At 42.2% G+C, this 13,927-nt stretch overlaps 1 protein-coding gene across 1 annotated transcript in view; it reads right to left on the bottom strand.

Moving 5' to 3' along the window:
• MAP2K5 (mitogen-activated protein kinase kinase 5) overlaps nucleotides 1-13,927 on the bottom strand; it is a 139,940-nt gene that overhangs the window by 31,875 nt on the left and 94,138 nt on the right. The window contains exons 18-19 of the mRNA XM_042803808.1: nucleotides 7,731-7,757; nucleotides 7,387-7,419 (exon numbers count right to left, since the gene is read on the bottom strand). Of these exons, the coding sequence (XP_042659742.1) occupies nucleotides 7,387-7,419; nucleotides 7,731-7,757 (60 nt within the window). The remainder of the gene's footprint in view (nucleotides 1-7,386; nucleotides 7,420-7,730; nucleotides 7,758-13,927) is intronic.

Consider the following 13,927-nt stretch of genomic DNA (forward strand, 5'->3'; position numbering starts at 1 on the left):
GTGATTTCCTACAAGTAACAAGTTTGCAGAAGACAGCGATGTCTGGAGGTGGCTCAGAGGCCCAGACTTGAAAGCACTTCTGGATTGTCCCCGTTACACTCCCACCCCCAGCAGGAAGGTGAAAGATGATTACATCTCTGCGCCAGGTCGCTTCTTGCTCTTTTCTTAGTAGCAGATGCCAAATGTGACAAATTATACGTGGGGGCATTTTGGTGTGAAGTTTCGTCCGCTGGGATTGGAGTGTCAGCAGTAAACTCATTTATTTCCAGATCTCTAGCTGGACGGGAACCAAGGTCGAAAGGCCAGTGTTTTATCCTCCGAAATACTCAGCCTACCTTTAACACCTCAAATCACGTGAGAACCAGCTACTCTCTCAGCAGCGCTACCTGCTCCCCAAGTTCTCGAAAACATCACGTATGTGTAACCTACATTCGTCCCGAATGCGTGCAGGCGTTTCTGGTTAAATAAGTCAGGAGATACTCGGGGCTATGCTGTTGTCACTTCTGCAGCCTTTGCTACTGTGGGATATTTTTTTGGGACCCAGAAGAGGGAAGGGAAGAAGTGGAAGAGTGTAATTAACATCAGGAATAATCTAGAGTGTATGACATGACATCTTCTACCTCTCGCCAAGCGTTGTTAGTGTGGCTCTCTAAAGGGCCTTGCAGATAAGTGTACAGGTAGCTAGAAAAACAGGTTAATCCTTTAACCGTAACTGTAATTGCTTTCTCCCTAAAACAAACATAAGAATTTTTTCCTCTCATTGCTGGTCTCTTGTCGATCATAAGCTAGCAGAGCACAGCAGTGTTTTGGGTAGATACACACACATACGCACATTTCAAATAGCTAAGGCACAGCAGCATGAAACGTAGCCTCTACCTGTTCACACCGAAGGGACTCAATTGAAAAACTAAAACCATTTATTGTTCCCTTTTTCCTCTCTACACTCCCGATGCATTTTTATTGCTTTTTCATAAAACACTGCTGCAAATAATCAAGCATGACCATTGACATCCACAAGATTGAGTTTTAGGAACCATTAAATGAGCTTGCCCTCTTGGGAAGGTTCTTGCTCAGGTTGGTCTAAAGGTAATTATTCAGCAATTCCTACCTGTGGTTTTACCTTGTTCCTATATAAGTCTCTGAATCTCATACACTAGTAAGGTCACAGTTTCTGTCTCAATAAAAGTATACCCTAAAACAACTTATCCACAGGACAAATTATGGTGGGTTTGTGTACACATGTGCACACACGTGTGTATATCCTAATACCAGCTTTTCTTGCATGGACATCTTCAAAATTCTGGAAATTCTCGGGGTTAAGTAGAGATATTCATACATTTAAATGAATACCTGAGAATCAAAAGAGAAATTCCTAAAGAAAAAAATAAAGTCTTGTTCCATCCTAAGCTTTTGGAGTTTTCTACTTCATTTATGGAAATAGCAAAATGTAGCACTGATGCATAAGGTTAAGAAATTCAGCACTTGAGAGGCAACGGTCTTCACTGTGTTATTTGATCAAGCTGAACATCTTGTGAATTTTTAAGGCTATGCCGTGGCAATAAATAGAGAGATATATTTAACCAGGTAAAAAAAGAAGGGAATAGAATTGACTATATAGGATACATGTATTAAGTGCAAGTTGTTTTTCCATGGGAAAATCTGAAAATTTATCGACGCTGAAATGCGTCATAATGCAGCATTAACACTACACTAGAGCTAACTGACGCTGTTAACGTTTCTAGAGTATGAATTTAAAAAGGAAAAAAAAAAAAAAAAAAAAAGAGGTCTTTGATTTGTGGAGTTTGTAAAGTCCTTGAGCTAGATTAAACTGCAGTCTTGTGAGACCGAGTATCTCTGTGGGGGCACTTAACAGAAATGCTCAAGAAACTCATGGAAAGCTTCTCACTACTCACTCCTGAAGCTATCAGAGTAAGGATTCATGAGCACAATTAATTAATTTTTCTTTTAACTTTCTGCCTGACTCGTCAAAATAGGCAGGTTTTTCAGTGCTGCCTCCTATTTGTAAAAATAGGATTTGCTCTTGGAAGTCTTCACTCCTCAAGCTTCTACGGTAATTGGAATAATACAGTAATTCCACTAAAACTTATGGACAAAAATTGTTTTTCTCCCTAATTCAATAAAGTTTAAAAAAAAAAAAAAAAAAAAGCCAAAATCAACACCTAAGTCACTATTACACTAAGACAAGCTATGGAAACTCTGAAACCAAAATTCACTTATTTCAGGTTATGAAGAAGAAAGGGCTAGAAACTAGACCTGATGCTTAACTACAGGGCTTGTGACCACAACTGCTCCAGTACAGCGAAACCTGGTTTACAGCAACCACCCAAGGGGCTGGAAATAATTGCTTTCCTAGAAGGGATACTCTAACTAAATAAAGGTCAAAGAGCCCTGGAGAGCTTCGGGAAAATTTAAAGGAGTTGCTTAAGTCAGGAGGACCGCGTACTGGATGCCTCCCACAGTGCAAGCTTTGTCTCACCAACCTTCTCTGGATGCAGAGCAGGTACCTCGAAACCAAAACCCGCGGGATCGAAAGGATGGGAAGCCGACACAGGGCTCTTGGGTTTGGCCTTTTGGGAGCTTCCCAGCCAAGCTGCGATCACCTAGGCATCTTAGTAAGTGCTGATCTGACTAGCAAGCAGGAAAAAATGACATTTTTAGAAGGTTTTAGAAATACTGCTCCTGGAATACAGCTGAGGAAGTAACTAAACAGTAATTTCCTACGCAATACATTTTGACATCAGGATAACAGGGGAGTAAGTAGCTACAGGCTGGAAGAATCTTGAAAACCATGGCCACTTCTCACCTGACTGCAAGGAACGCAAAAATGCGCTATGATCAGAGCTCCCATTTTCCTGAAAATCTAATCCCACATCTTGCTGCAGAGTTGCAGAGCCCAGTAGCCCACTGCTTACCAAACTGAAAATTTAGACCACCCTCAAACTGAGAATTTTCTAATGTGTTACAAGGAAAATGCATAATTCTAATCAAGGCTACTGAATCATAATCTCTGCTTGGAGGTGGGATTTGATTTATTGAGTGTTTCTTGCAGACATCAGCAAAAAGAACCCTGAACTGGACCATGCAGGCTGTCTGGGAGGTTGCTGGAGATTTAGGGGCTGAACAGGGAAGTTAAGATTATTCTTTTTTGTCAGCTAAAAAAAAAAAAAAAAAAAATCATGGGAGGCATTCTGAGACTGTGAGCAGCAAAAATGGTTAAAAAAGCATACTGATTTTACCTGCAATCTTTAGGTTTCAGAGTCAACCTGCTAAGTGAAACTGGGTGCCCTGCATTTCTCCAATGCATCATTTGTGGGGTCTGCAACATTAATGGCATTATTTTGAGGGGCTCTGTTGTTTATATTTCTAAATTACTGTCAGGAATGGATTCTGATGACTTTTTTTTTTTTTTTTTTTTTAAATGCACCTTGTGCTGTTGAAGCGTAATCCCGTTGCTGAGTAGGTTGCATTGCAAATTCTCTGGCTGCATGCTCATGAAACATAGGGCCCCATCTAGGACATCTTCCAAGCCAGGCAATGGCTCCTGCTTCCAGCAGGACTCCATTCTCCATGTTGGAGTGTTTCTGGAAAGATCGCATGCACAGCAAGCGATGCATGTCCTTCCCAATAGGGATTCATCTGCACTGCTCAGTGCTTTCCATATAACATTTCGGTGAGTTGGAGACAAACTAAGTTGAGTGCTAGAATATTAAATTACTCTCAGCTCTCAAATAACAGCAGACTGCCTTTATTGCTGGCTGTGTTGCAGGATGAACTACATTAACAACTAGTCTAGCCTCATCTTTGGACCAGAAGCAGGAGTCTTATCATGGTGGGAGATGCTGCTACGATTAGGACCGTTGCTTAAATGAGCGTGTCTTATTTGTAGCTGGATCAGATACCACTGTAAGTTACCACATGTTAAAAACTAAAGGTCCTGGCAGGCATAGTATCCTATTCACACAGTGCTCCTCACTAATTTTGCCATTAAAAAAATAATCCCAGAACCAATGCCATTAAAAGCCCAATAACATCATTTAACAACAACAATAAAAACGTCTGACAGAGTTTACTGTGATTTGAAAAAAAGAACCGTGCCTGACTTTTTTTTTTTTGTTACATTATCCTGCTTCTCAAATCACTTACTCATTCTGCAGATTTTCTGCAAGTAAATTTAAGTCCTAGCAAATAAAAAACCAGACTTTTCAAACTGCCAAAGCGATCTGCTATGTCTCATACGTTTCACTAAGAGATAAAAAACAGTTCCAAAAAATTTCACTACTGCAGAACATTGAAGAACTCCCGTGGACAGTTTTTATTTCACCGTGCAACACCTTACAGAGCTTGAGAAAAGTCCAGAATACCTAGGTAATAGAGGAGCAACCTCTTCACTAGTTCAGTCATCAATAAACTCCCTGAATTAACGATTAGAAATGAAGACAACATTAACTTCTGGATTCCCACTGTGTTTTGGTGGAACATGGAACAGTTCTACAAAACCCAATGACTACCAGTATAATAAGCAACTATTGTAAAGAGTCAAGGTCTCCGTTTCATCATTTTAAAAAACTTCTCGGTTTTCCTGTATCAGGTTCTGGAGTTTTTAGCCGGCTCCAGGCAGAAAGACTGAGGTAAGCACGCCGCCGGCAAAGACCCGATTTCAAGAAACGGTCTCTTCCCATGGAGCTGTTTAATCACAATTTTAGGAGCAAAAAGTCCAAACCATTCTCTGTCACACAGGCACGTCAAGAGACGCGAGGGAAAAAGACGCAGAGTTTTCAAGTGCAACATCTCTGGCAAATCACTGAAGCCACGCGGGGACGGAAGATCCTCGAGGCCGGTCGATCCCAGCCTTGCAGATCCGTTCCCCCCATAACCCTGTGACACCGCGGCTCAGCCAGAAGCCGTGCCGTTATGGGAGCACTGCTGTGCCCCATCCGTTTGGAGGAAGAGGCGAGCTACTCATCGTCACTGCTTGCCATTCTGCTCGTCATTTAAGGTAGGTGGGGAATTCCGCACCAGCAGCTGGGGGTCCCTACGGGGACGGGCTGTGCAGCGCAGCAGCAGGAGAGGGGCTCTGCTCCTACCTCCTGTGAATTTTAGGACCTCCTGACAGCCAAGGGGAAAATTTGACCCAAAACAATCAGTCTTACAACACTAAGCATTTCTAATCCTCAATACTCATGGTAGCAACAATAGCTGTACAGTACCAGACCATAAAGAGACTTTCCCTCTCAGAAGGTCCTTGTGTAGAAAGAAGAGTGCGTATTAGCCAAATAAGCAGGTCCCTCTGTTATTCCCCAGGAGGCACATCTTACAGAAGACAAAGTGAGGAGGGGAAAGAAAAAAAATAGTCGTAAGTTAAACACATTTTGCTTTGTAGTCTTTGTACGCAGGACAAGACCGGGGGTGGCAGAAGGATCTGTTAAAGTCAACTCTGCCCATGAGCTAGGACAGAAAACCCCTTAATATAAATGTTCTCCAAGACATCATCGTGCCAAGAATTTGCACTTCCAGGTGTGGCAGCCACCCTCAAACACTATATATCTTACTAAATGACCCCCTAACAATATACACGTACCGAGCAAATAACGCTACAGAGCCAATCCATTCTCCTCTTCCCCCCAGGCTCTAAACGTTATGGCACGCAACTTCCATTTAGACATCGAGTGTGTCGCAAAACAATGCGAGTTGCCCTTAAAGAACTTTCAGCTGAGCTATGCTCTGTAACGTCAAGTCTTCACGGTCCCACGAGCGCAGGGCACTCTGAACCACCAGCTCAGGAGGACGATGGCTCCGCGGCATACTGCGGAACAGAAAAGGAGTTGGAACAAGTCGATACCAAAACGCTAACGTTCAAGGCAGCTCAGGACTCTGACATTTACAGTCTGCACAAAGTTCCCGGGTTAAAGTTTTTGGAAAAAGATGAGCAATTCCAATCTTGGAGAACAGAATGAAAGCCGCAAGAAGCTCTACCTTAACGTGAAGATCTTTAGGGCTCTGTTTCAGAAGGCCGAGCTTAGATACAGGCACTAGTACCAGCCCATTCAAAGTTAATTTGTCACGCAGTAGCAAAACACAAGTATAAATACGAGCATCTTTAAGATAGCGATGGCCTTTTGCTGCTGGTATATACAGCATTGGTGCTTTGGAATTTCCGTGCCTCAACCAAAGATGCCCAGAACAAGAGTAACAATGGGTGAAAAAGATGAAAGAAGCAGAATTACTTAAAAACCTCCCAAAGAACCAGAGCACCAGAAAGAGCCAGGTAAAAGAGCGAGCACTGCTGGAGGACTGGGAGAACTTCTTTCCTTTACACAAAGGATACTCGTTCATTTTAATTTAACTGCGCTCCTCGAGGCCCAAATGTCACTTTTCAGAAGTTCCTCTAAGCCAGTAAGTCATCCTCTAATAAAATGACAAAAGCGTTCACCGCAGGTGAGAGCGGCGGGTTTAGCAGTTCATACAAGCAGCGGTTGTAGATGGAGATCCAGCTGAGACGGAGTACCCGGGCATCACACAGGCTGTGAGCTCACACCAACCTAAACAAACACGTTACACGGGACAGGCTGGAAGTAGCTGAACGGTCTACACGGACACGTTAACACCCAGTGACTCCAACCTGACGAGCCAGAAATGATGTTCTGCTAGAGGCTGAGGCAAGCCTTTGAAAAGTTAGGGCTTTTTTTTTTTTTTTTTTTAGCGTTCAAACTTCCTAATGACCATCAACACCTGATTAAATGTTAAAAACAAGGCCAAACTGACGGCGGTCTGGCCCCGGCTGTCGTTTCACTGTCAAAAGCTGCGACCCCTGCTTGCACCTCAACTTGTGTAGGGAGACAAGAACTGCAAAGAAGTCTTTCAATGGAAAAATGCGATGTTAGCCATCGAAATTCAGTCTCCGGTTCACACCTGGATCTCCCACATCTCAGCTTTTAATTTGGTCCTTCTGATTAAATAAAAATGATTCAATGACATTCAGATGCCTTCCTGATAACACTGTGGTTTTCTCTCCTTGTCAAAACACCCTTTCTGTCTACAAAGCGTGCCATCACTGGAATGTCTGTCTTCCAACTCATCTGGCAAATGCACAGGATCACCTCACATGATGAGGCTGAGGTTTTAGGGCCTAAATAGCTAAAAAAACTGGCCTCTGAGACGACCAAGCCTTTCAAAGACTCAATATTAAGAGCAGAAAAACGGCAGAAAGTGGGACAAGGCCAGTTCATGTTCGACAGCTCCAAGCTGCACAAGGCAACTTGTGCTCTGAGGATGTTGGGCATTGTGCTTCATTAGGAAACAAAATATAAGCTTTCCACTCCATTAGGAATGACTTTAGGAGTGAAAGCACATAAGACGACGACTCACCTCATCAACAATGCACTGCAATAACTGGAGAGGCTGCAATGGAAAGAAGAGAGGGAAAAAGTATTAGCCTATATGCAATATCTTTACAGTGGAGTGGAAAGAAAAAATCATTAATGCAATAAAATATAGCAAGATTAATCAACAGCAGCAAACTCTTATAAAAACATTGATGCTCAGGATGTTCTATTATTTCTAATGGTACCTAATCTAATACAGGCAGTTAAAGGTTTGCATTTTCTTCAAAATGCAATTTGCTAAGTTTAAAACAAGGCATTCAAGCATGCAGAGGAAGCAGCCATCAGGAAAAAGAAAAGTGAATTTTTTTCTGAACTCATAAAGCTTACCATTAAAGATCCCTGGTTTTTCTGAATCTGAAAAAAGGCAATATGTAATTAGCATGTCATAATCAAAATGACTCACTTGGACACATTATGATCACTGAGAGAAAATTATTGCATCGCTGGTGGCAATTTGTGGGCATGTGTTAACACAATTTACATAATGAAAATACACAAATGTTAATAGCTCGCTTCTCATTTATAGGCGAAAGTCAGCAGAATGTTAATTTCACACAACACTTTTTAGTACCCTCCAGGTTGTATTAGAATAGGAAGAAAAACCATAATCCATTTCAAAAGGCTGTTTACGATTCAGATATAAATAATGTTTTATATTGCTAGATTGTGAACACTGGGCTTAATGTTGCAATCATTGCTAATGTTATGAAGCTCACTCTTTTTAAATTAAAAACCGATTTATTTAAAATTGAAATTAAATCATAGTCAGAAATTAGAATTTTGGATTACTGCCAGACTCTGCTCACAATCCCTTTTTTGTGAAGAAAACTTTAATTATGTGGTTGAAGTATCTACTGCTGCTCAGGAAAGCCTTTAATACTCCACTTTTCCCCAAGTTTCTTATATATTCCAACCCAGTCTTACTTTGACTATAAGTAGAGCGTTGCCATCTGTGAGGCTGGAAAGTTTGATGAACTTTGCATTGTTTTAAATGGCAAAGGAAAGACTTGCTACCAGTTGTCTCTGAGCCCTTCTTAAATTTCTTAACATCAGCTCAGTTGAGAAATTAATTAATAGTTCGTAGTAATAGACCATTTGATTGCTTACAGAGAGCTACAAAACATTTTGGCCCAAATCGGCAAAGCACCTTTCGATTACAAAAAGAAACAAAGGCAGAATTACAATATAAACATTGAAATACAAAGCACAGAGCAGGCACTTAATGCAAAATATCTGACTGAATTTAGGGATGCTGGTATTCCGGTAATTTGTACATGCATACCCTTTCTAATGGGTGTGGATAATTAATCATGTCTTTTTCCTAAACAGACACAAAGTTGCTTGCAACCCAACGTAATCACGATGCAAACAGAATGCAGTCCGTGGTGAAAATGTTGTCTTCTGTTCTAACAGAGTTTATTTGGCTTGCCCCTTGCATTTAATATTTGCTGTTGTATAGTGCCATGATGATGAATGTTGTCGGGCTGCCATCAGCTTTGGAAGCGCTCTCCCGCAGTACCCAGCCAGAGGCAGGATCCTCTAGTAATACTTTACAGGTAGTAAAATGTAATATAGAGGAGGTCGAAAACTAGCACCGAGGAAATAGCTGGTATTACGCACGTGAAGTCTTTCATTATTGCATTAGTAGCGCACGAATATACACGTAAAGTTTCCCCGTATAATTCTGTTTTTTTTTTTCCCAAGCAAAAAAGAAAATAATAATAAATAGACAGAAGTAGGCCATTACATTTTTTAATGGTCAATGTCAATCTATTACAGTTCAACAGAATAAATCTGCCGTTTTGCATTACTGCTAATAAGCAAAATACTCTGTGGATACAAAAAGACTTTTTTTTCATACTTCACTTCCAGATGCTAAACGACAAAACAGGCTCAGCTCATCCAACAGGGATGATTCGGAGCTCCTTTAGATTACTGCCCATGAACAGGCGATTCGGTTTTTCATCCAAACAGAGCGTCTGTCACATTTCCTAACCGGGAAAATAGGTTTTGTCTTGAAAAGGAATGGAGGTGGGCTCACGCACAGTAGCCTCACCGCAAATACGATTACATCCGATTCCAGAAGCAGCTTTAAAATATTATTTCTAATAAAAGCGCTCAGCGCTTCTAATGGAAAATAAAGCAACGCCAACCGAAGTGCTGCAGGATTCTTCCTGTGACATTGCAACTCTCCGCCGGAGCAGCAGGCCCAGCTCCTGCGAGGGAGAGACGTGTGCTCGCTCACACACACATCGTTACCGGGGTTTATTACACAATTTTGATGGCGACATATTATTTTGAGATCATCTTCATAAATTTTGCATTAAGGTAGCTGTGCCAGTACCTGGAATTGATTCAAAATGCTTAAGACACTCAATTACTTTTTAACGCTGTTGCCCGATGTAATGACATATCTGCTATTTCCCTTGCATTTGATGATGCAACATCATTGTAATTGATTCATTTTCTCAATTAAATAAAGCTACTGTGCTTTCCTCTATGCGAATGCCACAGAGACTCTCCAGTTAGATGTATTACCTATTTTCTCGGTCTCAGATATATTGCTTGTAAGGCTGCACTGTGCTCCTCTGTTAACTCCACTAGAAAATGCAATGTTACAGTCATATTTTTCAAGTTCTGAACAGCAATGAACTTAGCTGTATTTATATTAGGCATATTTTTCACTGTTAAAACCATGTTGTTTACTTTTTCCAAGATCACATTATTGGGCAGCCTCTGCAACTATAAACCAAACCTAACTGACGACAACTTTACAGTCAGTGCTTCTCCTTTTGCACACAGTTCATGAAAAAGTGAAGCATCCAGTTTTATAGCGCATTAAGAACAGTTTTAAAAGTACTCAACATAAAATGTTTTATCTTCCTGTTCACCCACGCTCTTTTTCTACCTCCCTTAACCGTCTGGTTTTCGTGCACTGCTGGGAGGTGAGAAATTTAGGAGGCAGGTTCACCTCGAGGGACCCAAGTGAAAAGCGGCTGCAGCTCCAAAACTGGAGCACGTGGCGTGTCGCTACGCCGTGCGATGCTCAGAAAACCCGGGGATCGGGAAGGAGACGGTCACTGTCCCGTTTCTGTACTTTCCCTGAAGAATTTCAAATAGTGAAATGGTCGCGGTGACACAACTGAAAACCCTGCTGGAAAGGCGGCCAAACAAGGCGCCGCCCGCATTTTAAGAGGATGGAGGAACGCTTTGGTGCGCTCATTAAGACGTCATTCTCGTCTCCGAAAAGTCACTTTAAGCCTTTCAGCACCAACACGCTCCCCCAGCCACGCCAGAAGATCGTGTGTAAACCCCTGACCTGCTCATCGCTGGAAAACCCAGCTGGGTCAGAAGGATCTGTCAGCTTTTCGTACGCAACCGAAATGGTGTGAATTGGCAGAATTAGATCAGCTCTTTGGTATTTTTGAACCTGGATTGTATTTGCTGTGTTTATACTCACTGCACGTGATCGTTTGTAATCTGAAGCAGCAGGGCAAACGCTAAATAAATCTATCACATTAACAGTCTGTTTCTCAGGTCATGAAATATCAGTGGTATCTGGATAAACTACTCCATAAAGCGCATTCTCCAAATGGCATTTTTTTTTTTAGGTTGGTTAAAAATGCAAAAGTTTGCCTCCTGCTTCATCTACTATTTAATGAATGCCTCTGGTTATGAAAAGCAACTTTTGACAGACCATCAGGTTATATTCCTGTCTCCATGGAGATATTCTGGACGGGAAGTGGCTGAGAAGACCTCTACCATCCCTTTCACAATATATTCACAAGCACAATCAACGGAACTCAAATGAATCCACCCCGGGTAACTTCGAGGAGTCACTAGCTATAGCTTTAATTTTCGCTTTTACTCTCTGGAATTAGGACTTGCCCTGGAGCCCTTGTTTGAGAGATTTGCAGGTGACCCAGGGTTAGATCTTCCCATATCAGTTAACAAATTTTCTCTTTACATATATACTGCTTTTCAAGATGGTGATTTTTTTTTTTTTTTCTTAAATAGAAAAATACATATACCAACAAACCACACAGTTACGATTTTTAAGGGAGGCTTCACAGCAGAACATTTACTGTCCTAATCCAAGAAACTGCGGATTTTAAAAGTACATATAACTTATTTTTAATCTTTACAAATGAGGGTTAAGATTTATTGAACAGCAGAAAACACAAACACTGTCTCCTATTGACAAATGATCAGCGCACACTTGCTTTGTCTCTGCCCTGATATAAATGGAAAAGGAATACGTAACTGTACTGCATTTCCATGTGGTCTTCACCACCATGGGTTTTACTCTTCCCTCTAAAATGAAAGCATGATCTTCAGATATTCTTGCAAATTCTTGCAAAATTGAAATTGGTTAAATTTCTGAAAGAAGTCAAAGCACCAAACCAGGAAGACTGACCCCCCTAATTTGTTCCTGATATTCCGAACACCCTCCCCATCCCAATCTGTGGATTTTGAAAATAGCAAACTTCAATCACTGTCACAAAACAGAGGACAAAAAAAAAAAAAACCCACCCAAAAAAGAATAATAAAAAGAAATCAAAATAAAAAAAGGACAATTAACAACAACCTTAATATTAAATATATTCTTACAATTATATTACGCTGGTTTTCCCAGAAGTCTACAAACAAATTTATATAAAGAGACTATTTTATCCACCGTTGAACTGCAGCCACTTCTCACAGAAATCTGTTTACCAGTTTAGTAACACAATTCAACCAAGTGGGCATGAAAAACTACACACTGTTGGAATTGTGGAGGACGTGTGAGAAACCAACAATAACTACTCCGCTGGAGTAGGACCAGGGTGCTCATGATAATACATTCTTCAGTCAGGAGGAATGTGGGATGAGCAAGTCTTAGGAAAGACAGGAAATTCAGCAAACCGCTGTTTAAGACCTTGTTTCAAGCATGGCAAAAATGGCAAAAAGTCGAACAAAGGGTGGCCAGCCAGAAACCAAATAAAGGAAGGGGGTGTAGTTCTAGCCAGTTCTTGCTTAACGTCACCCATCTTTATCAATTTTAGTGAAATGACCGCTGTGGTAATAGAGAGGAAGCCAGGAGAACCTAGAGGGTGCTACGGAAGAGGAAAACCGATCCCAACTGAGCAGGAACAATGAAATGATGCTACCAAAAAACCCCTCCAAAATCCCAGAGGACAAACACCATAGTGGGATGTCCAGGGAGAAGCACAGTCTGGAGACACACAGGGTCATCCTTTCTCCATGCAGCACTGGAGTGCTGTGTCCAAGCCTCTGCACCCCCAGAGAGCTGCGGGCCAGATGGAAAAAAGTTCAAAGAAAAAACACAGGAAGAGTCAGAAATCTAGAAAGGAGAGACCAAAGTCTTCAGACTAAAGGCAAAGCGAGGATAACGTGACCACCAACCCTCCTGCATCACTTCTCTGTGTTCATTACACAAACAACTACCACCATACCCTGCAGCGAGGAAAACCTTTCTAATAAGGAAGCAGAGGAACAAATCATCTAAGGAAACAAGAGAGACTCTTAATACCAGAAGCGCTGAAGAGCAGCAGATGAATATCCATCAGGATTGTCCCTCCTCATAAGCACACAGCTGCAAGCCCCTTTCAGTTTGAAAAGAAACAGGTAAAAATCTCAGCTGCTAAATCCTGTCACTGGAAGCCATCTAGAAAAATCCCGAGCTTTCTCTGAATAGCTCCAAATCAATTGTGATCGCTACAAATGGCACAATTCTAAGGACATTTGAAAGGAAGTAACCCAACGCAACAAAAATTTGGGTATACGAGTGTTTTTCTAACTAAGCTGAGGTGCTGAGTGGGCCGAGGCACCGTGCTATGCAATGAGCATCCTCTCCTACGTCATCCGAGTGCCCACCGCAGGTAGCGCCGTGCTCTCTCATGAATCAAACCCACGGTTCCACGGGGCTAGCAGAAGACCATCTGCCGTGGAAAGGAAACGCTTGCCTAGACCTTGAAATAATTCACTCTTACCTTGCCTCTGGGGCTCCTCGCTACGTTGAGCAACCATCACCCAGCAGAGGAGGATGAGATGGCCGTGTGTGCTGCGTGCTCCTACCAGGCACCTTGGAAACAGCCCACGAACTTAGGGAACAGCAGATGCTGGGACCGCTACGACCAGCTCCAGAAGCGCCTCGCAACCTCACAGGCCCGTGAGGAGCAGGTCGTCTCGCTCCTCAAACAGGCTGGGAGCCACAATTCATTTCTGAGCTCTTACAGGGGCACCCCAGGTGAGGAAAGAGGTAAAAACGGAGCAGGGATCCGCTGCACCTTTGTCGCTGTTCACCTCCAGTTCCTGGGAGGAACCGTGCCTCCTCCTCATCTCAGCCACGAGAGCCAGTTCAGAGCGCAGAAGATGGAAGTTTTCAGTAAATCCAGTATTTGCTGACAGTTTGCAAATGGTCACCTAAAACAACCTCTCCCCAAAAATCAATCCTACCGCTAGCTGGCCGCCCAGGTTTCGGTTTTCATCCAGGCAAGTGCTTCAACAGCACCCGCTGCAGG

Source organism: Tyto alba, unplaced genomic scaffold, assembly GCF_018691265.1.
Source record: "Tyto alba isolate M040663 unplaced genomic scaffold, T.alba_DEE_v4.0 Super-Scaffold_41, whole genome shotgun sequence".
Classification (NCBI taxonomy): domain Eukaryota; kingdom Metazoa; phylum Chordata; class Aves; order Strigiformes; family Tytonidae; genus Tyto; species Tyto alba.